The 27762-nt window shown below is 53.2% G+C and overlaps 1 protein-coding gene across 2 annotated transcripts in view; it reads right to left on the bottom strand.

The window, feature by feature from the left end:
• Positions 1-27762, bottom strand: part of PLXNA4 (plexin A4) — a 424114-nt gene that overhangs the window by 75295 nt on the left and 321057 nt on the right. For both annotated transcript variants that reach the window (XM_032305147.1, XM_032305148.1), the window contains exons 6-10: positions 19648-19771; positions 18782-18935; positions 17425-17524; positions 14920-15034; positions 3991-4191 (exon numbers count right to left, since the gene is read on the bottom strand). In XM_032305147.1, the coding sequence (XP_032161038.1) occupies positions 3991-4191; positions 14920-15034; positions 17425-17524; positions 18782-18935; positions 19648-19771 (694 nt within the window). The remainder of the gene's footprint in view (positions 1-3990; positions 4192-14919; positions 15035-17424; positions 17525-18781; positions 18936-19647; positions 19772-27762) is intronic.

The raw sequence follows: 27762 nt of genomic DNA, 5'->3' as shown, positions 1-27762 counted from the left end.
GCTGATGATGTAAGTCTCAGTTTCCCCATATGTCAGGTGGAATTAGAAACAGTGCATACGTAACGGGACCCTTCGGAGGGTGGGAGGTAACCGTCATTGCTCCAAGCACGGCCCCTGTCACATAGCCTGAATGCTCCAATATTACTATGTTTTATGTCTATGCGTATACATTTGGGGATGCTGTCCAAAAATATGTTTGTGTTTCCTGTGTTTATGTTTATGTGAAGTAATAATAGCAGACACTTATGGAGTGTTTACACACCAGACCCTCGTACATATGGAGACGTGTGCATACGAGAATGCTTGTGTGTTCTGGAGTGCATGTGTGTGTTTACATGCCTTCACTTTGAGGAAAATGGAAAATCAAAGACATCAAGGCTCAGAATATGCCGGGCATGGCTTTATCATTTTATCGCCCATCCTGACTATGAAATATTGGTCAGTGGGGTGGGGGAATCCAACAGAAACCCTGGGTTCGTGATGGTAGAAGAAGGTGTGACAAAGAGGTCTCAGAGGAGAGCAGAGAAGGAAAAGAGGCACCGACTATGAAATCTGTCTATGGGATCCTGACTATGAAATATTATAGAAGTCATTAACCCTGGGTTCTCCCCACCACCGCCACCGTCTCTAGGGAGGTCACTTCCATTCCTGGAGGCTCTCTCCCCAGGACATGCATTCTGCAGGGGGAGGGGGCTGACAGCTGTGGAGCCTGGACCACTGGTTCCCATCCCTCAGGACTCCCACCTCTGCTGCACTTAGCATTGACAGAGCCCTCTGTAATCAGCGGGCAGTTAATCGGCACAAAACCCAGAGCTGAGGAGAGAGTGTTTCAGGCTCTCCGGGGCCAGGAGGTTAAGTGTCTCAATCAAGGTCTGGCAGCGCCACAGCCCAGCTCGGGGGTGACGTTGCCCATTACCTTGGGAAAGCGTGAACCTCTCTCTTGGAAAGCAAAGACAAGACCTATATAATTCGGATGTTCTTTCCTCGAACTGTTCCCTATTCTGAGCTCTGTGATATCGTGTTGAAAAATGCTACCATTCAGGAGGACAGATCTGAACAATGGAAAAAAGAAACATGTGTATGCTTCGTGCCCCTCTCCAGGACCCCGGAGGGCTTAGCAGACCCACTGCCAGCCGTGTTCCAGGAAAGCAGGGCGGTGCGGGTGGGGGCAAGTAACCTCCCCACTGGTCTCTTCAACCTTGTTTCGCAGGAGGTAAATTGGGACACCAGGAGAAGATGGGAGGCTACTGTGGGCTGATAGGAGCCGGGCCTAGAGCTGGCTGCCCCCTGCGGCCGACGTGCTCTCCTGATTGCCAGTGACTGGCGGGGCGGGTCCTGGGCACTATTATTAGTAGCACTTGTCATTTCCCTGGAGCCTTGGTCTAAAGGAGGCCAAGAAGCCCCACAGTTGCTCCTCCCTCTGACTGCTGCCTGTGAGCTGCCCTGTTTTCCTTCCACGGCCCCTCCCCCAGGGCTAGGGCGATGGCCCTGAGCCTGTCCCTGAAATGTGGTCTGGAGGTGACTTGCCTGTCCACCCAACCCGGGGTCACTCACACCCACGAGGAGTTTTTCGGTGCCGCTTTTCCTTCTCTGCTCTCCTCTGAGACCTCTTTGTCACCCACATTCTTCTACTATCACGAACCCAGGGTTTCTATTGGATTCCCCCACCCCACTGACCAATTCCAGAAAGCTCAGGGACGGAGGAAGTGAAACAACAGGACTCTTCCCACAGTCCTCTCTGAGGCGCATCACGCCTTATTCCCGGGGATGGCACTCAGGCTGGGTATAAAGAGCTCAGTTGCTATTTCTTGCCCAGCCTTGGATGGGGGTTGGGGTGTGTGTGTGTTATGAAGCTGGATTCAAGTTCTGAGTTGGCTGCTTCCTTGCTGTGTGACCTGGGGCTGGTCACATTGCCCTCTCTGGGCTGCAGAGATCCCCTCTGTCACAGAGTCAAGGATAGACACTCTCTCAGGTCTCTTCCTGCCCTGATGCTATGTTGTCCTCCATAACTATGGGAAAGGAGGCTTGGCCCTGCCTATGACCTTGAAGTGTTTTAAGGAAGTCCCTGGGCGGCGAGTGGCATCCTGGCCCAGACCAGCATTTCCACTGGGATCCCTGCAAAGAGAGGCTTCTGGGAAAAGTCAGACCTGAGCCCTTCTGGATTGCATGATTCCAGGGGGTCCTGAGAGTTAGAGGCGACCTTTCCTGGAATCTACCCTTTGTGGGGTACACCCCCTGTTGCCTCCATTTCTAAGACCTTAAAATGGTACAGAAAAAACTTGCCCATCACCTTCCTCACAAGGGTATTGAAATTAAAAAGGCCAAGCTGCTTTGGGAGCAGCAACCTTAGGTCCTGTGAACCAGCCCCTGGTGGGTGGGGGGCCTCAGATGCTGGCACAGGTACCCCCACAGGGTACCCTGGACAAGGGGACCTATCCACCTGTCAGGGCTCCATTTTGTGCCTTTGTCTGCAGGAGGCTCCAATGCTGTCCCCACAGTCAGGACAATGTGACCCCGAGTGGGTTCATTCACGGAGCCGGGCTTCACTCGGAGTGCTGTGGACAATGGGTCCCAAAGCACTGAGTTCTGACAAGAAGTTTATAGGATGAACTCAGGCAGCAATATGGGGAGAACCTCATCTATTCAGCTGAGCCCGATGAAGCCCGGGGCCCGTGAGGCCCAGTCTTGTATTGTCTCGGGAAACAGGGACTCAATCACCAGAGGCCACAACTCTGTCCTCCCTCCTGACACCTCCGGGACCAGATTCCCTGGGGCAGCGTCTCTGACAAAACAGACTTTCCTCTGTGGCCTAAACCCCTATCTGCCCCCCACCGACTCACATGTGGTGCTCCGGCTTTTTCTTCCCACACGAACTAACTTATTTGGGAAAGAAGCACTTGAGCCAAACCCTTGGGGCTGGTCCGGTTGGCCTCAGGATTGATGAGGACACAGGAGGTGTTTAATATCCCATTTGCTTGCAGGTTTAATCTGGAATGCTGCAGAAATCTGCCAAACAGCCTGGCTGCCAGGACAGGGGAAAGATGTGCATATGGGAGCTGTTGGGACACATCTGGGGTTCCTGAGGCTGGGCCATCAATTGTTAGTTCGGTCCCTGCAATGCTGAGTGACCTTGGGCAAGCATGTGTGCCTCTCTGAGCTCCATTTACTCCTAGACTTTTTCCTGCAGGGAGAGTGAGGTGCGCCCATGAACCGCTTTGTCCAGTACTCTCCTGGGCGTACATCACATCCCCAGATACAGTCACCATATACGAGTCCCCAGCAGCAACGGGAAGGGTGACATAGGAGGAGCCCCTGACTCCAGCCTGGCCCCTTAGCTAGCTGGGAGACCTTAGTGGGGCACGCTGCATGGTACCCAGGAGTCAGGCGACAGACGGGGGCTGCTGGCCCATCATTGGTGGGGCATGGACCTGTTGTGGATTCTTTAAACACTGGGCAGGTCTGTGCTGATCTGAGCAGCACCCTTCTGGCTAGTTCCCTCCTGTTCCTCTGCTCCCTTTGCAGGTGTCTAGTCGGTCTCCGAAGCCTCTGTGCTGGGAGATGGCCTCTATGTAGGTCTAAAGGCAGCAGTGGGCCTTTGCAGCGTCAAAGGAGGCACACTGGCCAGCCCTGGTGGGAGGGCAGGGGCCCAGGGACTCCAGAGTATGTCTCAGGAAGGAGGATGGACAGGAGCCTAGGATGCCCTGTAAGTACCTCTGCCCACAAACAGTGCTCAGCAGCCCCGGGGCTTTTCCCCAAGCCACTGCTGACATTTGGTGATCTCAAAGCCCAGAGCACTCTGTTGGGGCGAGCGTCTGAGGCTGCATGGGGGCAAGCAGGTTTGGAGGGAGCAGTTCTGTGGGTGTTCGAAGAAACCCTGCTGAGCTGAGCAGACCTGCCTCTGGAGAGGATCGGGGAAGGGGGGGAGGTGGGCGGGGCCACTCGCAAAGGCCGGGCTCAGGAAGCCCAGGAGGGGCCGGGCGGGGCACTCACGGAGGTGTTCTGGCACTGCACGCTGGAGCTGTTGAAGCGCAGGGCGGGCACCCTCTGCTCCACGCCCTGGATGTTGAGAATGCATTCGTACCCGCGCTGCCCGGACTGCGGCTGCGGGAGGTTCTTGGCCTTCAGAGTGATGGGCTTGATCACCTCCACCGGCACCAGGAGCTTGTCCACTCGCAGCAGCTGGGGGCAGTCCTGGAGAGACAGCACAGCTCGGGCTGGGGAGCGGGAAGCGGAAGGCGCAGGAGCTTTTCCACACACAGCCCAGATGTCTGCCCTGCTCCGCCTTCCCTCGGAAATACCCACAGAAGGTTCTAGACACTGCTGCCCATTCCTGGCCTCTATGTGAGGGAGAACGGGTCCGAGAAATCCCAGATCCCACTGTCACCGTCTGGGGGGGCCACTTCTCACTGAAGTTGTCCCCTGACCTCTTTGGGTTCCATTTTAATGCCCTCCAGATTCTTGGTTGTCTCCTCCCAGGCCCCCTGCCACGCTAGCAGAGACAGACTCTGCTGCTGGGTGTCCCATGCCCCACGTTGGGCTGATGACCCCTGTGCTTCAGTCCTAGGCTGCCAAGAGTTGGGACCGAGACACGCACCAGAGCAGCTCTGCAGTGAGCCCTGAGCTCCAGCTCTGGAAGGTGGATCTCGACCACAGAAGGAGGGCCCAGGATGGTCTTCCATGCGTGGCTGAGTTGGGCAGTTGGGAATATTCGGGAATGAGCTCCAGAGACCTTTTAAAATCCAGAAGCTTCTGACTGCACTCTGCAGCCCCTGACCCTGAGGAAATGCCCCTCAGAGGAGACGCACATGGGGCACCTCTGGGATGCTAGCAAATGAGCACACATCCTTCAGGCTGGAGTGGGGCCCAGAGACCCTTGAAGGATGGGGAAAACAACTGGGCCCTTTTCCCCCGAGGTCGTCAGCTATGTCCAGGGAGGGCTGTGGGGAAAAATAAGGTCAAATACAGAGTGTGGGTGCTCTGCCCTCTGTCCGCAGGTGGGGGCTGACACGTAGCTGGATTCTAGGACCTGGGTGGAGAAGAGTCGGGAATGCCAGGCCTGATGGGCACAGGCAGGAGCGACGCCTTCTGCAGATACAAGCAGGGCCTGGACCACCCCCTCCCACCCCATGTCAGGCAAGTCCCAGCATCCCGCTGATGACTCCCGTTATGGCACTGTTAGGGTCATGCTGAACCAGATGGCTTCTGGGCAGGCTGGCCATCAAAAGCAGGGTGCACGCAGCTTTCTAAGGATGCAGCTCTGGGCAGGGGCTGCTGTCCTGTAACCCCAGCCCTCCTGCCCAGCAGAGCAAGGCAGAAAGGAGCTGTGGAGGAACGCTGGACCGGGGAGGGTCTCAGGCACTCAGGCAGCTGGCAGCTCTCCCTCCTGGGTCTGCAGGCAAACCGGAGCCCCTTCTGTCGTTAAAAGTGGGGAGGGAGACGACCCGCATTCTAGTGGCCGCCATGCTTCTGACAATTTAGGGAACCTGAGCACATCGCACCCCTACTTGGAGACAACTTCCTTATCCATCAATCAGATGGGATCTAAGGACCCATTCAGCTCTTCCCAGTCCTGGTTCCGAGATTTGGGGTGGTCTCACCTCTGCCCTTCCTGATTACCCTGGGGCCTTACTACAGGAGAGCAGATGTCCCAGGCCCACTCACCGAACCCTTTCCCTCCTTCCGGGTGCCCGTACATTTATTCTGCAAAGTAGCTAGCAGCGGCCTGGCAGACCCCGCTGTCTCTCACTTCTGGATGCGTCCCCCAAAGAACTGAAAGCACAGACTAGAACAGATCCTTGTTCACCCCTGTTCATAGCAACATTACTCACCACAGCCAAAAGGTGGGACCCACCCAAGCGTCCATCAGCGGACGTATGGATAAGCAACACGTGACATATACTGACAATGAAGTATGATTCTGTCTTAAAAGGAAGGAAATCTTCAAGCACGTTACAGTGTGACTGAATCTTGAAAACATTATACTAAGTGAAATAAGCCAGTCACAATAGGACAACAGATCACGAGATTCCACTCATATGAAGCACCTAGAATAATCAAATGTATAGAGACAGAATGGTGGTTTCTGGGGAGTCAGTGTTTAACGGGGACAGGGTTTCTGTTGGGGACGATGACTGTGTTCTGGAGACGGATAGTGGCGATGGTTGCGCAACAGTGTGAATGTGCTTAATACCACCGAATGGTGCTTAAAACTGGTGAAGATGGTAGGTTTCATGTGTGTGTTCTTCCACAATTAAAAATCAATGAAAACACAGAGCAGCAGCAGGAGGGTTGAGAAGGAGGGGAGAAATGACCTGGGCACATGGCCTCGGGATCCCACATGGAGAGGGTCATAACAGCTCCATCTTGTGCCCCCACCTCGGCCGCCACCTCAGCAACCTCCCACCCCCCTCACCCCCCAGCACCGGCCCCAGCAAGATGAGAATGCAGGACCCAGAGAAGACAAGAACGATTTAGTGAATAAGACGATGGGCAGGACGTGTGATGTTGGAGAATCAAGAGAGAAGTTCTACGAAAAGCAGGGAGTTTCAAGCCAGAGGGTCCTGACTGCACTTTCTCCTTTCCCTGAGGCCCTGGGGCAGCTCTCCTCTGCCTCAAGCATTCCCAAGCCTGCCCTCCCCTCCTGCTCCATCCACATCGGCACTGTCAGGGAGCTGGGTCTACGGTTGCATTTGGAGGAAGAGAAGTCGTGCATGGCTGGCTCCCACCGCCTACAGCAAAATGTTATTCCCGTCCATGAACAATGCTCAGGAGATGTCTGGAATCTGGGAGTCCTCTGGACCAACCTAATGGATCCACCCTGCTTTGCAAAGGAGAAACTGAGGCAGGGAGCAGAAACATGGCTTAGCGGCAGCAGATGTGTTGGCCGCTGAAGAAGATAACTGCCAATCCACTCTCTCTCCTCCCCTTAATGAAAGAGGCAAGTTCCTACTGGTAGACCGGGACCCCTCAGGAGGAAGTGGTGGGTCTGGAAGGATCTCCTGGAGGTCCCGCTATATCCTCCTGTGGGACTGGGACATTGCCTGGGGCTGGGCTGCTCCTAGTCCAGGACCTGGGCAGACCCGTAAGACTCTCTCCCCCATAAGATTCTCACTGAGGCTTGGCGCGCGTTCTTTAATGAGTCCTGATTGCCAGTGGCCCCATAAAGGCTTAGTTTGCATATAAAAAGGTTGGCAGGTCTGAGAGTAAGTTCATTAATAATAATTGGAGAGGCCCACGGCTGGGCCGGGCCCATTTTCCTCTGGTGGCACTGATGGTTGACCCCAGTGTCCCTCCTAATTGAAATGTAAAATGGCAATTTTTCTCTAGGCAGCAAGGCATGAAGGGACGGTCGCCACCACACTGTCCCCTCCTTCCACCCCGCTTCTCAGATCCTGACCTGCCTCGCCCTGAGATTCCAGGTGTAAAACCACCTCTAAGGCCGAGTCTCGTGGGAAGTGGCAGAGAAACCACCGTTCTCTCTGAGTTGGGTCCCAAGACCTCACTTCCAAGCACCTCCACCAAGGCCTGGGGCTCAGGCAATCACCTTTGAGAGTCCTTCGCTAAACTACCTGGGGAGTCTCGAAACGGAACACAAGCCTGTCTTGCTCCTGCTCATTTCAGAGCCTTTAAGCGCTCTAATCATTGCTTGGCTTAATTCTAAGTGGAGATTAAAAACTCCTCCTCCAAAGAGCTTTTGGTGTGTGTGGTGGGGGGGTGCAGGGGTAGTTCCCATGAACTACCACCTATAAAGCATCTGATACAGAGGGAACAAGCATTCAACAAATGTTTGCTTCTCCTCGTCTCCCGCTGCCCAGTTCAGGCTGCACCTGTTCCCCCATGTACTCCCTGTTCCTACATCACTGCCGAAGGACCCATCTCCCCCACTCCCGCCTCTGTGTGCTTTTCCACCAATACCCCATCAGCTCCCACAGTCCAGCTTTTCCCCCTTCTAGGCTTCAGAGCCTGATGACTTCAACAGCTCCAAATGTCCCAGACAGAAGGGAACAGGGACAGAAGCCCCGTGTCTGTCCACTGCTCTTCTAACAACAGTCCCCTCTTCTGGAAGGTGACAGCCTACAGCCGCACGTGCTCTGTGCTCTGAGATGGGATCTCTGCCGGCCAACCATGTGGCTTCGGGCAAGTCCCTCAGACCTTCTGGGTCTCCTCGGCCACAGAATGAAGAGGCTGGTTTAAATTCAGTGAGTTCTATGGTCCTAGGTCTATTATTAACCCAATAGATGGCTTGGGACACACCATTATACAGCCTTTCTGTAAAGGCTTTCTAAAGCTCAGTTTTCCCATCTCTAGAGCTGATCTAGCTCTGGGTGTGACATTCAAACACGGATCAGCTGCACGAACACTGGAAGGGGCTGGTTGGTGAAGGGACCTTCTGGAAGGGGCCATTTATCTCCCAGTAGGGAAGTATTTTAATATTTTAGTAACTGGCCCATGGCCACCTGGTACAGTTAGGCAGTGAGTGGTGCTTTCATGATTCTAGCACAAGGGGTTCGTGGATGGCAATCTACCCCCTCCATCACCTTCCCCGTGCTTTCCTGTTTGCTATCTTGTTTCACAGCCCAATACGTCTAACTGCCCCCACGTTCATGACAAAGTACCCAAGGACACCAATTACCTCATTCAGTTCCCACAATGATGAACACAATATTTTCATCTGATCATCTTCCTGACTTTTGTCCCCAGATGATGCTCAAGGCCCCCATACAGAATTCCTCAAAGACACAACCCTCTTCTCTTTTTCAAGGAAGAGAGTTCTCCGAGCTATCATGTGACAGGGCCAGCTCTCCGAGGTGGAAAGCACCTGCATTTAACAAGATTACGTGGACACAAATGCATACATTCGGAGCCAGATTCCCCTGGAGCCTGTACTGCCTATGGCGACACTCTGCAGTTCGTAAGAAGTACGGGTTGAGAGTGGCAGTGGTTTGCGGTGCAAGGAAATCTTGAACGTCCTGGCTTTCAGGTGCTGGCTGCAGGGGGGCCCCAGGTCAACTGCCCAGCCCCACGCATGTTTTTGGTTTTCCCTGAAATGCACATAGAAGTAAGGAGAGCACTGCTAATTCCAGGGAGCGGGAACATCATGTCAAAGTTTGAAAGCAAAAAGAGGCCTTTCCATCTGCCGTGTCCAGCCTACCAGTGGCGGCTTTATAGAGAGGTTTTAATGCATATTTAAATAATTGAACAAGGACACAAAGCGTGCTGCTGAGCTGAGAGAGAAAACACTGCCCTTAGGGCTGGTGCTGCCTGGGGAAGGGGGCAGGAGGTCTGTGGATTTACAGCCCCTGGTGTGCGTACATGATGAGGGCCCTAACTCTCTGGTTGTTACAGCAACACTGGGGAACTGTGAAGCTCTAGGGGAGCACGGGGCAGGAGTGGCACCTAGGGGCAGCAAAGGAATAAATGATTTGCGGGGCACAGCTCTAGCCACAATGTCACCTCGCCCCCATCAATTCCAAAGAAGCCAGCCCTAGCCCTAACCAACCCTCCCTCCTAAATTTACACTCACCTTCCCAGACCTGTGGCGCGCAATACAAAAATCTAACGCGCCATATATTTTCTTGCTGTTGCCCAAGTTTATAATGCCATTAGTGTGATCTACGATGGGCTGGTTTATGGAGAGAGCAACGTAATAATACAGAAAGGAAATACCCATAACCTCAAGGGGGGGTGGGGCAGACGAGATTGATGGAAAGTGCAATTGTCTGGAGACACAGCAGTCCGGAAATGGAGACCTGCAGTGGGGGGGTGGCGCGCGGGTTGGAAGCAAGTTCTTTGGCTACGTTTGGCTTTGTTTTCTCAAAGGAGGGTGAAGGGCATGGCAAGGGTGGTTTTGTTCCCTTGGGTCGGGTCCCAGGAAGGGCTCTTCTTGCCAGAATCACTGACAAGGTAGTTGACCCGATTTCCCTCCAGAGTCCCGTGGGGGGGTAAATGCCTTTGGGTTGCCCGGTCTCAGTCCAGGGGCTTGGACCCTGCCCACCCTGCTGGCTCTTTGTTCTTGGAGAAGACTGACCATGGGGGCAGGCAGACATTATGATTCCCATGTTGTCTACAGATGCATGTCTGGGGCGTGGGGGTGGGAGGGAATATGGGAAGAACCTTTCCAGCACTGTTTTGGAAATCAGATAGAATTCATTTTGCCTCTTCTGATCATATGCCTGCTCCCTAGAGGAGATGCTGTTTGAACTTCTAGCAAAGCGGGCCTGTAGGAGCTTTCTCTCCAAGCCCGTACACCGTGGGCCTTCCTAGCAAAGCCCATCTGGTCTGATGCCCAGGGAACAGCTTCAGCAGCTGACTTTGCTTTTTAGTTTAGATGAGAGATAACAGTAAAATCGTCTATGGAGGATAAATTCTTGTCAGTGGATTTTCTTTTCCATGCAAGTTCACCTTTCTTCCTTGTGGATCACCTTTATTAGTGTGTGGGCCTGAAGGGGGCTCCTGCCATGGAGCCTGGGGATTCCAAAGCCATTCAGGGACCAGAGCCCCTTCCCACCTGGTAGAGATGGGGATGTGTCCCTGTTAACAGCTGTCGCCAGGAAAGGCTATTCCATTGGAAAGAAGGCTATTCCACTGGGAGAACTGGGCCGAGAGCAGAAGACTCACCCCACATTGGCCTTGCTTACCTTCCTTTCTCGTTTCTCTTTGGTACCCAGGATCTGGCAGCTGATCTAAAGACCCAGCCTTGTGATTGTGATGCCATCATTAGTGGAAACAAAATCGTTCCTTGTAACTGGAATATAGTTACTACAAACAACGTATGTTTATTGGGCATTCTATTTCTAAGAATTGTAATTACGCTAGAATACTTGTCATTAATATAATTACAACAATGATCGACCAGTGCTCTGTTCCAGACCAATAACTTCACCTGAATGCACTCTTTGTTCGGGGTGGGGGGAAAGAGGTAATTCAACATCTCTGGCGACAGTCAACAAAGCCAGTGTTGAAACGGGAAGACACAGGGATGAAAGCCTTCCTGGGGATACAAGATGGCGCTGGGGCGATGCAGAGCCCCCTGGTAGTCTCCCTCTTGACTGACAAAAGGACACTCTCTGCGTCCCCAAACTCAGATGTTGAAAGGCAATGAAAGCCTGGGGACTTCCAGAAGAACCTCTGGGCCTGACTCCCCCTTTTTCCCTATGGGGATGAGTCAGGGTCCTGATGTCCAGGGGAGCCTCCTGCCCTGAGGCCAAGCAGCAGTCACCCTGGTAGCTGGGATAGGAAACCACTGCCTGGACCTGAGCACTCATCGTCCAAGACCACTTCTTGGGCATGGACCGCTCCTTAGTGCTTTCCAGCTTCCTTCCACTTACAATTAGAGAACATTAGAGATCATGGAGACCAACGGTTCCATTTCACCCAACTCTAAATGCAGACTACAGATGTCTTAGGCATCTTGGAAGCTCTCGCAATGCCTCCATATGGGAAAAGCTCAGGAACTGGGTAATGGAGGATGAAATGTGACCCACAGGGGAAGCTTGGACTACCAGACTCTTCCCCTGGCAGGTGGAGGGAACCCTTGTGTCTGGGGGCTTCTATAAAATCACCTTTCAAATGTCTGCTTTTCTTTGTTTATGCCTTATTCCTGCTACTCTCTCCCTAGAAACAAAAATATAGAGAACAAAATAACAACATAAAAAAATAGTCACCTTAATTCCATTAGCAGCCAGGGGCTTTCTTCTCAAGCTCTGAGCACAATGGCCTCCTTCCATGACCCCAAATGGCTGGACCAGTCAAGAGCCCACAACTATTTATTACTTCTTTCCCCTTTGGTGCATACCCCAGGAAGATGCCACAACCATGACCATCATGAAGTGGCCCGGTCTGGATTCTTCTCTGTATTATACTCAAAATGGCCCCAGTATTGAGGTGGGAAGAAAGCAGTCCCCAAACTTGGACCAGAAACACAGCCTCAGAGCCTCCCTTTCTTAGACTAAATAAACATCCAGGAAAAAGAAGAGCAAAAGTGACTTCCACTCAGTGATGATGAGGGAGGCATGGTATTTCAAGTTCCTTGGGAGCCTCTCACTCTAATGGCCTGCCCTGCTCACCATAACAGACCTCGGGGGAAATGGACAGTGTCTAAGAGTGGCCGTGGTAGGTCAGCTCATCATCACCTTCCATGGGCCACGTTCCTCCAGGCCTCCTTCCTGGGAGCCCAGACATCAGACCCTTGGAGGCACTGTGCCTCGCTGGCAAACTTTGTAGGTTGGGGGCTGTGCCTGGCTGGCAACATGGTCCCTCCAAGACATCGTCCTCCTACAGGGATCCCTGAAGTGCCCTGGGAAACATGGTAGGCTTTTGTTTTATTCTCTCCTAGCTCTTTTTTCCTCTTTCTGAGCGGCAGATGCAAGCTTCTTTTATATATTTAAAAGAAAGAAACTTGGGACAAGAGGAGCAAACAAGAAAGAAAAAGCAGAAATTTGAAAACCTCCTTCAAGGTAATTAAATGATTAGGGGCCTTTGAAATCCATCAGATGGCTCAATTGTTTCTGCTTTCATCTGGTTCATCCTTGGCCCTCTCCACACATGAAACCCGTGCCAGACACACCAGTCTGGAAAGCTGGAGAGAGGCTGAAAACCTCTTTGTTTCTGCCTCCAGCAAGTAACTTGCAGGTTCCTGAATGAGGTAAGATGTTTCTTCCTGGGCCCTCGGCCCCTGGTCCAGAGCGGGAGGTGAAACAGACCTTCCTCTCCTGACCACATGCCTCAAGATAAAGGCTCAGGATTAAGGGGACTGGACAGCATTTTTTCAGGGTCTTCATGCCAATGGTGTGCCTTTTGCTGTCAAACCCACGTCAGTCCTACTAACTTGAGATCCATTTCATCTTAAAGAGGAACAGGATCGGCACACAATTAGCTTCACATTCCTTTTTAAAGCCAACATGTAATCTCCTTCCTCCTTCTCCCCATAAAGGGACCATCTAAGTCTCCATCTCTTTTGTCACTTGTGATCAAGAACAGCCATTTCTAGCCATTAACAGACCTTATCCTAGAGGGAGAGGGCTTTACATCTGGAGACTTCCACAGCCTCTTCTTCCTTCTCTTTGTTCCTCTCTTGTTTCTTTCTGCTTTCCTCCTCATATGCTGCCCTCAGTAGGACCATCTTCTCCCTGTGAGCACCTCACCACTCCTTGCCTTTACCTCGAAAATCAATTGCCCTGTCCACCATCTCCCTGTAGACCTCCTGCTCAGCCATCAGAGCCCAGGAAGGTGGGATATAGAGTTTGGGTTTTCTCATGGCCAGGCACAGCTCAGTCACTGCCCCTGTGGGCTGACAGAGCCCCACACGGCGGGTGTTGGTAGTGGGAAGTACAACCCCCTTCCCTTTCAGCCTCAGACACAAGACAGCTTCCTCCTGCCATTAAGGATTTGGCCAAAGCCAGGGTTCGCACGGGAGTAGAAGTCAGGGAGAAGGGGACAAGGGCACTGTGATGGGCCTCTCTGTTCTCACCGTTCCCCTCCTGTCCCCCAAACAGCTTTCATGCTTCCTGCACCAGGACCATGCTCAACTCTCATAGCTGTGGGGTTTGCCACACAGTCATGGCACCCGCCTGGGTATGGGAAGGGGCCGGAAGGTACACCCAAGGCTGGGGAAGGGAGTGAAGATGCTGGAAACTGTCTTGGTCCAGTGTTGATGGAGAGAGTGTGGGCCAGGCTGGAAGCTCTGTTCCCGCAGTCAGTGGGGTCTAACCAACACTCTGTGTGTGTGTGTGTGTGTGTCTTTCTATTTTAAATAACCACTTTCTAGAGCAACCACTCTGTTCAGTCCTACTGGCCTAATGGATGGAGTCACACAAACACCATAATGGCCGAACAACAGCAGACTTTTCCAAAGTATTTTTAAACCCATTATCTTTGAGGTCCTGGCCCAGAAATTCACATCCTAAGAAAAGCAGCAACAGAGGCATAGAGTATTTCTATTATGATGATGAATAGTGTTTAAGGATAAGAATAGGTGCGCCCAGGGGTGGGGGATGGGTGTGGGGGAGGCTCAGTCTGTTAAGCATCCGACTCTTGGTTTCAGCTCAGGTCATGACCTCAGGGTCATGAGATCCAGCCCCTTGTTGGGCTCTGCACTCAGCGGGGAGTCTGCTTGAGATTCTCTCTCCCTCCCCCATCTCTCCTCCCGTGCACCCACTCCTTCTTTCTCTCAAAACGAAACAAAACAACAACAACCACAGAAAGGATAAGAGTTAAGATTAGGCGAGAATAACAACACAGCTTCTTAGCCATTAGCCAACTCTAGTGATTCCCAAATGGGACCATGCTATAGAACCACCAACTACCAAGCCCAGCCTCAGAGTTTCTCATCCAGTGGGTCTGGGGTGGGGTGGTTAACTTTGAGTTTCCAACAAGTTCACAGGTGATGCTGATGCCCCTGATCTGGGAACCACATGCGGAGAACCACCACTCTGGTTGATAAGTTGACTTTTCTATCTTTCTTTCTTTCTTTCTTCCTTCCTTCCTTCCTTTCTTTCTCTCGCCCTGTTACTCCACTTGTCCAGTTTGATCTCAGATATGCTCTGAGAGACAGCCAAGGAGTCTATACATAGTCTTGCTGTGTACTTGTAATTATTTCTATCACACCCACACACACACACATACCAGTTCTGGAATTGTTCCAGAACTCACCTGGCATGTGGAGGGTCTTCATGGATAGAGTGACCTAGAATGTACCTTTGCCTATAGCTGACCCTCCAGGACTGACCCAGAGCCCACTGGCCCCAGAGCAGGGCTTTGCACCTTTACTGCTTTCATGTCGTGGTCTCTTAAGAGTCAGGGTTGGGGCGGAAGTCAGTCCTGTAGGATTTACCTTTGCTTTCTCTTCTTAAGGGCAGGCCTGCTCCTTGTGCCCCATGCTCATGGCAAGAAGCACTCACCATGCTCAGTGCCCAGACCTACCTCTGGCAGCTTGACTCGGCCTTCCTGGAAGGAGCAAGTCTTGGGGTCATGGGTACAGACGTGCCGGTATTTGCACCAGTGGCATCGGTATGGGCTCTCAACGCAGGACAGGCACCTGTGCACAGAGGAGGAACAGGCACAAATTACAGAGCTTTGGTGAACCCAAAGCAGAGGGACTAAGACATCTGAGTCTAGCTAAATATTTTTTAAACACCTTCCAACACTCAGGAAGAGCAGATCTGATACAAATCTGTCCCTTTCAGCTTCAAGTTCTCAGGATGCCCAGATTCTGTGGCCTTCTCCCCCTCACTCAGGTAGGTGAAAATGTTGATCCCCAATGGCCTAATCCACAACACTCCATCTCCACAGGGTGGTGCCTTCTTGTGTTGAACTAGGGGACAATGAGGTCTAGAGTAGAAGGGCCCACACATTTAGTGCTGAGAAAGAAATCGAGGTTGAATTCCAGTCGACGCATGGATCTCACTGTCAAGGAACCACATGGACCCGCCCCAGCAGAGGAAGGTTCCAGGCTGCTCTCCCAGGGCAGTGGGTCTCCGCACAGCCAGCAATCCAGCTTCTACACTCCACCCCCAAGAAACAAAGGTAACATGGTAAGAGCTTCTTCCTGCTTAAAACCCAGCATGGTTCCCGTCTTCCAGAGGGTAAAACCCAAATGCCTTGCCCTTCAGGCTGAGCCCTTTTGATGTCCAGGCCCACTGTCTCCACATGTGTTTGCTGCTTCAGCCGAGAACAAGCTGTGCTCTCCCCACGCTGTCTTTCTCCCTGGGGTACCACTTCCCCTTCCCTCACCAGCCCATCTCTTCTTCCTTCTTTGACCAATGGAGAGTTGGTCACCCTGGGCCGTTATCCCATTAACCACTCTGTTTATGTCTCTGGGACCATCCTGGTCTTGCTGCATCATATTTTACTTACTCACTGCCCAGTTTATCCACTAGTCACACGGCCATGACTTCTGGAAGCACAGCTTGGGTCTCTGAGTCCTACTCACTGTTGACCCTTCCTGTCTAATGACACTTCTTATATCTGGTAGATGCTTAAAATTATTTTCTGGACTGCCTGGAAACCTCACACATGATTTTATCTGTCTACTCTGCTTTCCTAGAGGGACAAAAGAGGAGCAAGGGAAAAGGCCACGGGCAGCTCTGTGGCAAGAATCAGGAAGAGAATTCTGGCATCGATGCAACTTGTTTTTGGCCGGAAGGCCTGACTACCTCTTCTTTGGAGCCCCAGAGATAGCCAAGCACTGGACTCACACCTGCCATAACCAGATAGGTAGACTAACGTTCCACCAGCCCAGAGCCCAGAAGTGTCTTTGGTTATGTTAACTAGCTTGTTCTATAGGGAAAGGAAAACAGAATAGTGTTTAAAACAAGCAGGGCTTTATGAGATCAGGTCCTCTGGTTTTCCAGTGATGTTCCATGGAACCCTGGGGTTTCCATGAGTTTTGTTGGAGACAAGGAGACAGATGCGTGGGGTTTCAGGACAGCGCGGACCCAGGCCTTCCCAACCCTCAACCAGAGTAGCTCCTCCTTCCATCTGTTTTGTATATTGGGCTTCCACACCTAGTTTTGGTTGGAGGAAGGTTTCTCTGGCTCGTACCTTCTCAGTCTGGTCCAATTCCATCATTTTAGAGAGGAGATAATCATATAATAACTGCAAAAACATGAGCCATGCCCAGACAGTGGCTCTAAATGCTGTGCTTGTGGTGGCTCTTCTAGTCCTCACAGCTGTCTTGTGCACCAAGCTGGGCTGATGAGCACAGGCAGCGACCAGGGGCAGTGACCAGCTAACTGGGGCTATGCCCAGAAGGGCCCCAGCCATGTCAGTGGTGAAATATTTGGGTGACATTCTTGGAAGAAGGACTACAGTTTCCCCGATGGACAGAGGACACTGGGACACGAATGGTTAAGTTTCCAGCTGGTCTGACTCCAGAGTCCAAGACTCTGGTCCCCATGCCTTCCCTTGGGTAGTAGATGCTTCAGACAGGGCCTGGGCTGCAGCTGGAGTTCGCCAGCATGTGTCTTTGGGCCCCACTCTGATCCTCTGTAGTCCAAGTACTGAGCTAGCCCACAGGGGACTGGGGAGGGCTGACCCTTTGGTGCTTGGCCCGGACACCCATGGGGGCTCCTCTCCCTCCTCAGACCCCTCTTGTCACCCAGGGTGCTGCCTCCTCTGTTCTTCAGGTGAGGGGCACCGTCTTCCTCTGCAGATGGTGGGAACCACATCGGGTTAGACAGATTGATGCCAGTGAAGATGTGTGGGCTACGGATTCGGAGGTCCTACACCAGTGGTTCTTACTCTGCTCATTCCTGCCTCTTCCCCTTAACCCTGTGGGTACAAGAGGAGGGGCCTTTCTCGCCTCCTTCCCCCTACAGGGCCTCTAGATGGCCACTCCTTGCCAAAAGTGCTGGCACCTTCCATCTCTGGATGAACCTTGACCCCCGGGAACAGGGAGCTAGCTGAGTGAGGCTGGGGGCCACTTACGAATTGTGGACGCTGCAATTGTAGAAGACAAAGCTGGTGCTGGCAAAGGTCATGCCTGTCTCCTTTGACTTGAGCTGCAGCTGGACGACATGGTGGTCCCCTGTGGGGTGGAGTCAACCACAAGTTCAACGGGAGCCCAAGACTCTGTGTGAGGGTCCCCCTGAGAGTGATGCATCCTGGGAAGGGGGAGCCTGCCCCCGAGGGGTGCTCTCAGCCCTGGCAGGACTCTGATTCAGCTGGGCCCAGTCCCAGGACAGCCCTGAGAGCATCTGCAGAGGGCGCTTCTGGTCCATTCCTCTGTGCACGCTGTGTTGCTGGCACCCGCCCCTCCCATGCTCAGCAGCTTCTCTCCTGTCTGCCCACTGTGACAGGCTCCCATGCAGGGTGCCCAGGCCAGACTCTCAGAATTACACGCGTGCACACACACACACACACACACACACACACACTGATTAGGTACTAGGAAGAATGTGTAGGCTCTTCATAACACTGCTGCAGGCCACGCACAAGGTCTTGCGTAAATGTGAGTGTGGTGCGTGCCTAAGGTCATTCCTCATCTCGGTAAGGAGACACTCCCCACCTCTGGGCGGGGGCTCAGGGCTCCATCCCAGAGGCAGTTCCTGCAGTCCTCAGCTGGCACCAGGGAGGAGCTGGAGCCCATGTTTAATTCACAGCCCTGACCCCAGGCCCCCACTTCCAGGCTTGTTCTGTGCCTTCCGCGAGAGTCTCATTAATCAATCAGCTGGGAACAAATGTGACAAGCCCAAATGGGAGCACCAACATGGAATCAATCTGCACAGGCTGGGCCTGTCCCTCCCCAGTGTTGGGCCTCTTTCCACCCCCGTTCCTCCCAGTGCAGGTGGCCATGAACTTGCAGCTCTGGGAAGGCACGGCAGGGTGGGGATGGCAGGCAGTAGCCCGAGATCAGAGACCTAGCCGAGCAGGCAGGGTAAGGAGCCTGATGGGCCCTGGCATCTCCACCCCCACCCCTGCTCCTGACCAGCTTCCCCTCCCCCACGGCCCCTCCATGCTCGCCCGCTCAGGCTCCAGGACCGCCTCTGAACCCAGCTGGCACATTCTGATGCTGTCCTGGCCTTGCCCTCTCTCCATTCTCTTTGCAGCTTCTCCTCACCTAGGATGACACTGCCTCCAGGAAGCACACCTGGTTTCAACAGCCATTTGTAAGAGCAGTGAAAAGACACTCCATCCCCTTCTTCCGTATCATACCCACCAATGCACCCCTCTCCTGGCTCTCCCCTGTTTATGGGCTCCCTCATTGCCCCCAGGCCTGTCCCGAGTTCTCATCAGGGCGGGGGGAAGGACATGCCACCCAGCTTTGCCTCCAGGGACCACTCACCGTTCTCGGTGATTATCCGGGGTACCTCCTTGGCTGCTGGGGAGTAGCACTGGATCTGATTGCCCACCACCAGCCCGTCCGTCTCTGACAGGTCCTCAAAGGTGCAGTTGACACCAGCTGACAGCTCCGGGACATTGTATGTCTCTAGGACCAGCTGTGAACAGCGGGGCAAGCGGAGAGAGAGGAAGAGAGTGAAGTGGGGGAAGGGAGGACGTGGAGAAAAGGAAGAAAGAGGGAGAGCAAGAGAGATCAGAGAGAAAGAAAGAGGGAAAACAGGAGGTGATATTGACATAGAGAAGAAGAGAGTCAGTTGTTCACAAGACATAGAGGCAAAGTGGTGGGGTGCAAAGGGACAGACACAGAGGAAACTTTATTACATATGAATGGATTTGGCCCCAGGAAACAGGAGTGCTTAGGGGATGAGTCTGTAGAAAGAAAGGCTGGCAGGACTGAGGTCTTGTGGTTAAGCTCCTCCTGATTGTCCCCAGTTTTGGAAAAATGGCAAACCAACCACCAAGCGCCCAATGCATGGCCACGGGAGCCATCCTGCCCTTTTCCCCCTCTGCATATGTTCTTCCCATCTTATAGACAAAGACGTCCTTCCCAACACCCTCCCTCTCTTGGTCACCCTTTCGATCCTGCTTGGTATCACACTTTTCCCTGTCTTTCTACCCATGGTGCAGAAAGCCTTTGCCCCATATCCCTGTGCCTGTTCCCCTCTTCTATCTCCAGGGACGCATCCTCTGATGCTGCTCTCGAGCAGCAAGGCTGGTCAGGTGGGGCCCAGCTCTCCTGAGGGGCCTTGGTGGGCTTCCATGGGGAGAGGGTTCTGCAGCGTCCCTGGACCCACATCCCCCTGCCCTTACCAGGACATTGTACTGGGAAACAGAGATGTTGCTGGGATGGACGGTCAGCCGGACGCACTGCTTCATCTCAGAGGCAAACCTGCGGGGCTCTCTGGACCGCGCACAGCGCTCCTTCCGGGTGCACCTGGGAGGGACAGAGTGATGCGTGACTCAGGAGATGGCCACTTCCTCCAGCAAGGGGCCGAGACAGAGGTCAGGCCCTGCCAGCAGCTCCCAGGACATGAACAAATTCAATATGTCCAGGATTGACCTTTCTGCCTCCTTCCTCCAGCCTGTTCCTCCCCAACCATGGCTGAATTTAGCAAGTCTAATACCTAGTTGCCAAATGCAGAGACTCGAGGGTCATCCCAAAGACCCCTCCAGTACTCCTCGTTCCCGTAAAGAGTAGCGGAGTCACTGTTCTACCTCCCCACTCATCCTCAGCCCTCCTCCCCACTTAGGCAAACTGAGAACTGCTCTCACAATATATAGATATCGCTCTTGCAATATATATACAATATACTCTTGCAGATTTCCTCACCTTGTGTCACCCTCCAGACCAACCCTCCCTGCCCATTTCTTCTGTCCAACTCCCACCTACCCTTCCAGCCATGGGTCTGCCATTATGCACTTGCAATCTCTCCCCTCCACCAGCCTAGGCAAAGTGAAGGACATCTGGGGGTTTCTTATCGTCTAGAACTTCTCTGACTATACGGTAATTATGGGTACCTCCTACCAGGTGTGAGCTCCAAAGAAGAGACCCTGCCTAACTTATTTTGAGATCCCCTGTATACCTCCTGTCCAGCAGACAGAACACAAATGTGGGTGGGGGGAGGAAGGGAAGGAAGGATCAAAGGAGCAGAGCGGACGCTTAGCAGCTGTGTCGCTCAAAGTACACCGTGTCACATGTGGACGCCATCCAGGGTGACCTGGGAACTCACAGGCCTAAGTGATGCAGCTTACATGCACCTGAGAATCACAGCCCTTCACCCAAATGTGCACAGCGTGCATGGGGAAGGTGCTTAAGCTCTCTGCCCTAGGGTCAGGCCATCCCTGCCTTCCAGTGGGCGTTCCCTGCACACACCTATCTGAGCTTTAGGGAGTAGCATTTAATCCAAGTCAGATAAACCATGGGCATGCGGACCTTCGCTGAGCTGCTGTGCTTTGGAAACTGCGGACCCCTGATTCTGCTGTGGGGGCAAGGGAAGCAGGGTCTTCAGAGAGACAGGCTGGGGTAAGCTGGGGCAGCCGGGAGATCATTCCTGAGTGGCTGATCTGCTCTGGTTAAAGAGAACAGAGTTCAGAGGAAGGAGGGTGTTGGGGACTGGAAGGGACAGGAATGAGCATCAGGCAAGGAGTTAAGTATGAACCAGAAAGGCCAGGATGTCCTGTGGAGCCCGCATGGGGAGTGGATACTGGGGAGGGAGCATCCGCCTTGAGAAGCAGACAGGTGAAGCATGGCGCTAGAGATGAGGGAAGAGAGGCTCCAGGACATCCTGAGCCACTCTGGCAGTGACTGGGCACAGCAGAACACCACAGGGGAAGAAGACACCTTTGGCTTCAGGGGGAGGGACAGCCTAACGGTGGAGAGTCAGGGGAGAATTCAGCAAATGAAGGAGAATTCACCGAAAGTGTGGACTAAATGCAGACAAGGAGACCCAGGGACAGAAAGGATGGCCACAGAGTAAACGGAGTGTGTAACGAGAAACTAGAAAACAATTCTGAGTCACACACTCACAGCTGCTGGCCACGGAGCACTTTGTAGGCACCACAGTTTAAGAGGTTTATGGTTCATGTCAACGTCTCTCAACAATGTCGCGAGGCAAGTACCACTGAAAAACCCATTTTATAGACCAGGAAACTGAAGAAAGAGTAGGTAAGTCACTTGCCCAAAGTCACCAGCTAATCAGAGAGAACCAGTATTTGAACACAGATGAACCCTGGAGCTTTTGTCCATGAACGCTGCGCTGTACCTCCCCAAAGCTTCGAGTCTGAAAAGCGAGGGTCAGACCACCTTGCTACAGACTAAACCCATCTCCCCACCATCTTGATGTTCTCTTCATGTGGCTTGAGGCGATGTCAAAATTTCGCTTCAAGCTTCATCTCCAGGCTAATCACTATTTTTGCCTGCCACAAGGATGCACTCGGAATATCATTGCAACTGGTGACTTCTCTAGGATCCTTCTAGGAATCCTGAGAGCGAAGGGTCAGACACGATTGTGGTCACCTCCTGGGCACTCCCTGACTGCTCTAGCAGACCATGGCAACGAGGGCATCTGCCTAAAAGTCCTGGAAGTTAATTTACCAGGCTAGCTCCTCTGTGAGGACTTCATTACCTCCAGCCATTAAGCTAATGTTATGGACTTTTCCAGTCTGCACTGACATCGCTATTAATAGTGTTATTACTCCCATTAACGGTAGACCCAGAGAGCTGGTATGGGCTTAAATTATTCACTGACTCCCCAACTTTGAAGTTCTGACTTCCAAGAGCAATCAGAAGGTCTGAAAAATGTCTTTGATTAAATTACTAAGAGAGAAAAATGAACCTGCATCCAGGCCAAACTTAACCTGCCAAATAGAAATCTAGATGACGAAGAAAGGACCCCACCTCTCTTGCAGGGGTCCAAAGGCACTTGGCTGGGGGGATTTTAAGATGAGGTCTACCTGCATGGTTTGCTGCTTCCAAGGATCATGGAGTTGCGTCTTTCCATGGCTCCCCAAATTTGAGAGCCCCTGAACCAAATACTCGTCATCCCCTTCCCGCAGGTTAGGTCTTACCAAGAAAGCCACCTGTCGCTTACAATCTGAAACATCCCATCTAACCGTGCAATTTTTGGCAAATTACTTAACCTCTTGATGCCTCAATTTTCTCTTCTACAAAATGGGGACAAAATAGCATCTACCACATAGGATTATTATGGAGAATGAAATGAGGTTATATAAGTGAAGTATTTAGAACAGGGCATAGCTCGCAGGCCATGAGCCTTCAATAAACGTCCAGCAGTATTATGATCCCATCTCTGCTCTGCCTTCCTCATGCATGCCTTCCCGAACTGCAGCTGACACAGAAGCAAGCATTTTCAGACTGGCTCATGGGGCAAACCAGAAACAGAAAGACAGAGATGGTTCCAGCAGTTTTCCTCCTAATGAGGGATGGGGGACCCCAGAGGCCAGGAGGGAGGAAAAAGGGAAAGAGTGGTCTGGTTTGCTTGGAGCTCTGCTTTCTTACCAGCTGTCAAAGGGTATTGACTACTCAGCTCTCTTAGTGGAAAGTCAAGTTTAAGGTCAGTGTCAGGGATGTTTTGACATTTCTATTTTCCCTCAGGGCCCATGAGGGTGAGGCTGCAAATGTCCTAACGCACAGACCACTGACCTTAGATGTGATAGGATAATGGAGGGGAAGGACAGATTCCTTCTGAGTCCTTACCGGGTCTGTCAGGGTAATGGCCCCCTACTCTTCCAGGACTGTGATTTCTCATTAGCCCAGGTAAGAGCTGGCAAGTGTGCAAAGGATTCATGCATGACTTTTCGGGGGTGTGCGGGGGTGATGGCTTAGATGTTTCCTTCAGTGGGTCTCCAGATGCTTCTTACAGCATCTCCTCTTATTCGGCTGCGGGAGGACCCTGGAGCTGGAGGAAGGTCCTGCTTCACCCATCTGCCAAGCAGGTTCGACAATACACTCCAGGTGACCTGGGATCTTCAGACAGTCACCCATGCCACCACCCTTGCCACCCCTCCCCCAACACAGACCTGCAGGGGGCAGCAGGAAGCAGACCCCAGCCGATAGCTCAGGCAGGCCCCCAGCACTGGAGGGTGGCCCCGGTCCCCTCCTCCTACAGCCCTTCCTCATGCCGCTTTCTCTGCAGTTGGACCCTCCAGCCCCAGTCCAGAGGTGCTGAGAGGCCGTGGGGACAGAGGCCTGGCCCCTGGAGGGGTTATTATTCAAGCCAGTGGTTCCAATGAGATTATCCTCTCTAATGAAGCGGCCACCTCCGCCCTCCCCTAAGCCTGAACTTTTGCTGCTGGAGAATTCCCAGCCAAGTGGAAAATTGGAAAAGAGAGGAATGGAGGAAGGAAGGGGGTGAGGGAGAGGGAAGAGGTGGTTATTAAGCTCTTTAGAAATTAATTCCTAGGGACAGTGATAGAAATATTAACGTCCAGGACCACCGGCTGGGCGAGCAAATTTCCAATTTGGAGTTGGGGCTTCGAGTGCAGCCTGGGTGAGCCTCCAGGCAGGGGGTGGGTGGGCAGGGGGCTGGCCCATCCCCTGGCCCTCCAGCAGGGGCCACCAGCCTTGGACATAAGAGTATCTCCCGACTTCTGCCCACAGCTGACCCCCAGCCATCACGTTAGTCATGGTCTGGGCTGAAGGGCACTGTTGTGGGGAGCTGTGCTTAATTTGAGGAGACTGAAAAAATGGGGTGGGGGTAGGGTTTCCCAAATGATCTTTACAGAAGGGCTAAGAGGAATGCTCACTCTAACACCTCTTTGGTCACTGTATACACATCTGGGAACCCTGGTGAGGGGAGAAACTGGATTTGCCAGTACCGTTGGCCTTGTCCTCATCAGGAAAACCTGAGGAAATGGGCAGACACATCTGCGCGGCTTGGAAGAAGGTGAGCTAGATGGGGAAAGGAACCCTTCCAGGCAGGCGAGCGTGCAAGAGGTTTCTGCAGGAAGGGCGTGGACCAGGCCAGCCCTGCTGTGTCGAAATTCTAGGGTCCATGGCCTTGACCTAAGTATTTAGGCTGTTTCTGGATAAACCATGACTACACTACAATTTCCCTTGTCACCAGCCGCTGAACCGGCAACTGGACTCACAACCTTTTGCCATCTCTAAAGCTCCAAAGCCAACCCGAGCAAAGGCTGTGGGGTTCCCTGCCTCCCGGGCCCCACCCCCTGGTGCAGGAGGAGGGCACAGGACTTCACGGAACCAGCAGGTGTAGGAGTCCAGACAATGCCTAAGGACCTTTGTGGGCTTACATGGCAACCATGTGGTCCTGGCCCACCAGCATGTCTGCAGGGAGAGCCAAGCTCCGCCCTGGGTGCCATGTCCGAGGCTCACCCTGCCTTCCTTTCACCCCTGCAAGCCTCGAACAAATGATATATTGAACACAAACCTCAGGTGGCCATAAAAGGGACGCAGGGAGGTTCCCTGCTTCCGAGAAGAGAATTGCACCTAGCAGGTGCCCAACAGGAAGGGGAAGCGGGGACCGTCTCTCGCTTCTCTTCGTCAGTAGGGAGCTATGGTTTGGACCTATTTATTTCTTTTAAGGGTGAGGATAGGTTAGGAAAGAGGAGGTGGAGAGAAGAGCAGGATTGCAGGGAGGGGGAGGGACAGAGGGCAGGAGATGGAGGGAGAGAGAGAGAGAGAGGAGGAGGAGGAGGAGGAAGCAGAGGCAAGTGGTAGGAGGCTAGTCTATTTTCCCCGTGATCCAGTCAGTAACAAGGAGGTGCTGGCTGTTACTCGAAGCGCACTCACGGGTTACTTGGGTTGATCCGAGCCAGCCTGCAGGCTACACGTTATCCCACAGCCTGGACCTTTCATGTCTGTTCATGTCTCCAGGCCAGCAGGCGTGGTGCAGGGCGGTGCGGCCAGGAGGAGTGTGGTGCGTGCTGGTGTATGGTGTGTCCGTCTGCACTTGAACCTCAGAGGCAGCTCAGCCCCTCAGGCTGTCTGCAGGGGGCCAAGTCAGGAGACTGGGAGGGATGCTCAGACCTCATATGGACCACAGGACTTTCCTAATTCCTACAAGCTGCTGGCATCGTTGATTTTACATCCTTTGGTCATGGACACATGTGTTATACACATGGATGTGGGGAGGAGGGGGAGGCAGGAGTGAGGAGAGGGAAAGCGAGCTTCCTTAACCCCTGCTGTGCATCTGCTGAGCCACAGATGGAAAAACTCGCCTGTACCCAGTAACCCGTCTGGGATTCTTCCCTCTGGACCAGGGGCTGGTAACTTGCTGGCAGAGAGTCGGGGAAGACCAGAGCATAGACCACAGAGTCTGCTAGGCAGACGGGATTCTAACGGTTCCTCGGGAGTATATGGGCCTTCTGCAACAGCCCTTGGAGAGATCATTGCCTTTGCAGGTTGGTATTAAATAATCCTTTGACACAGCTTCAAAATAAAATAAAACCAGGCTCTGGGATATGCTGAGAAGCAGCAAGGAAGGACTTGCATTTTTAGGGTAGGCTTGTACTTCATTCAGGGGACACTTAGCCATGGCTACGGGACAGACTTTAGGGCTTCCCAGGGGCCAGTGCCGACCCAGGCTGCTGAACACTGCCTCCACGGTGTGGTTGGTTGGAGCTGTCCAAGGCAGGGAGACTTTATTCCAGCTGCCTAGCCACAGCCCCAGTCCTGGGTCGGGTGGGGACAGGAAGGGATAGGGGTCATGGTGGAAGCCCTGGGGTCAGACCCGCAGCCTCTGCTCCCACAGTCACTGCAATCAGGGTGACCTCCAGGTCACCACGCGGGCATTTCACGCACGTCCTTTGTTTTCATCTCCAGGGTGGCTGCAAGCTGACTCTGCCATTGTCGCTCTCAGTGGAGGAAACTGAGCCCAGGCTGGCTCTGTCCATAGGCAGGTTCTGAGCTGGAGCCCCTCCCTTCTGCTCAGGATAGAAGTACTTTTCCTCACCCTCCCTTTCCCCCTCTCCATCTTGGCAGAAGCCACACAAAAAAGAAAAGGAGTGGATACTGCACAGTCACCCGGGCCAAGTACCCCACGATGGGCCTTCTTCAACAGAAGAAATCTGCAAGGAGGAGGGGTCACCACGGGACAAGGGAGAGACTTCATAAAAGCTGGTCTTATCTTCCCCCTGTTGAAGTCTTGGGTTACATGAGCCTCCCAGGAGTGACGCTGATGAACGTTCTTCAGAAAGGTAACGTCTGGGCCAATCGATGTGGCTGGGTCCACCGTGGGATCCCATTACCTGCTGAGACCGAGACTGGCTTCTTGGCTTGGGCCTGGGGGGCGGGGGTGGACAGGGAGATGGAGAAGGGCCTGGGGATGGGCCAACCCTGGTGGTTGGGGGGAATGTTCCAGGCCCAGGACAGGCAAGGCTGGGCTGGGCCAGAGGCTTTCCTTAACCTTTCTCCAAGTCAGAACAGGTAGGCTCAGGCCCAAGGTGAATGCCCTGGAAAGACGGGCTCAAGATTCAGGGACAAATAAACACCCAGCTTGGTGAAACCACTGTTGCCATCGGAAACCAGCAAGCCTCGGGCTGGGCCAGGGACCGCATGAGAGAACAAAGGGGCGATGCTCTGTGCTGCTGGGTTGGCAGGCCCGTCCTCTGAGACAACAAGAGGGAGGTTTCAGTTACACAAGCATTTCTTAAGCTTGTTCAGTCTGCATCCCAGCTGTGCCCTCGCTGGTAGAAAGGGCCCTTTCAGCCACCTGAGCCACCTGTTAGTACGGGCCCTGCCCTTGAACTATGCACTTGCTCTCTCCTTCTCTGTCTCCTCCTGTCTCTCTCTCTCTCTCTCTCTCATACACACACACACACGCACGCACGCACGCACACACACACGCGCGCGCGCACACACACACACACGCACACGCACACACACACACACACGCACACGACACACACGCACACACGCGCACACACACGCACACGCATACGCACACGCACACACACACACACACACACAGCTTCTGCTGTCCTCTTCCCACAAAGTTTCCACCCTCCTACTCCCTACAGCCATAGGGAAAACTGGCAAAAGTGGCAGGAAAAGGACCCTTGACGCTCTAAGGAACCCTCTTCCTGAGGCTCTTTGTCTTGGTTTTCCTGAGAGTCGGGCTCGCTGGGCCTCGCAGCACTTGGCACTGGGGCTCGCCCATGATGGGCACCTGCCAATGAGCTGATTCTGGTCCTAATCCTGCCCCCTCCCTGGATTAGGGTCCTTATTCCTAAGAATAAGGCAAAGGCCATCTCATGTAGTCCCTTGTTTCCCCTGAGCCTGGCCCTGTGCCTGGCACTGATAGAAGATGTACTGAGAAGCAGTCCGGGGGCACAGCACTCCCACAGGCAATAAGTCCCCCAGCAGTTTTCAGCAGGCTGCCTTCTCAGCAAACAGAGGTGCCCCAGGGGAGTGTCTGCAGGCTCCTTCCAGCCCCCCTCCACCTT

This window comes from Mustela erminea, chromosome 11 (genome assembly GCF_009829155.1).
Source record: "Mustela erminea isolate mMusErm1 chromosome 11, mMusErm1.Pri, whole genome shotgun sequence".
NCBI lineage: Eukaryota > Metazoa > Chordata > Mammalia > Carnivora > Mustelidae > Mustela > Mustela erminea.
The sequence above is the reverse complement of the archived record's forward strand: the minus strand, read 5'-3'. Positions and strand labels throughout refer to the sequence as shown.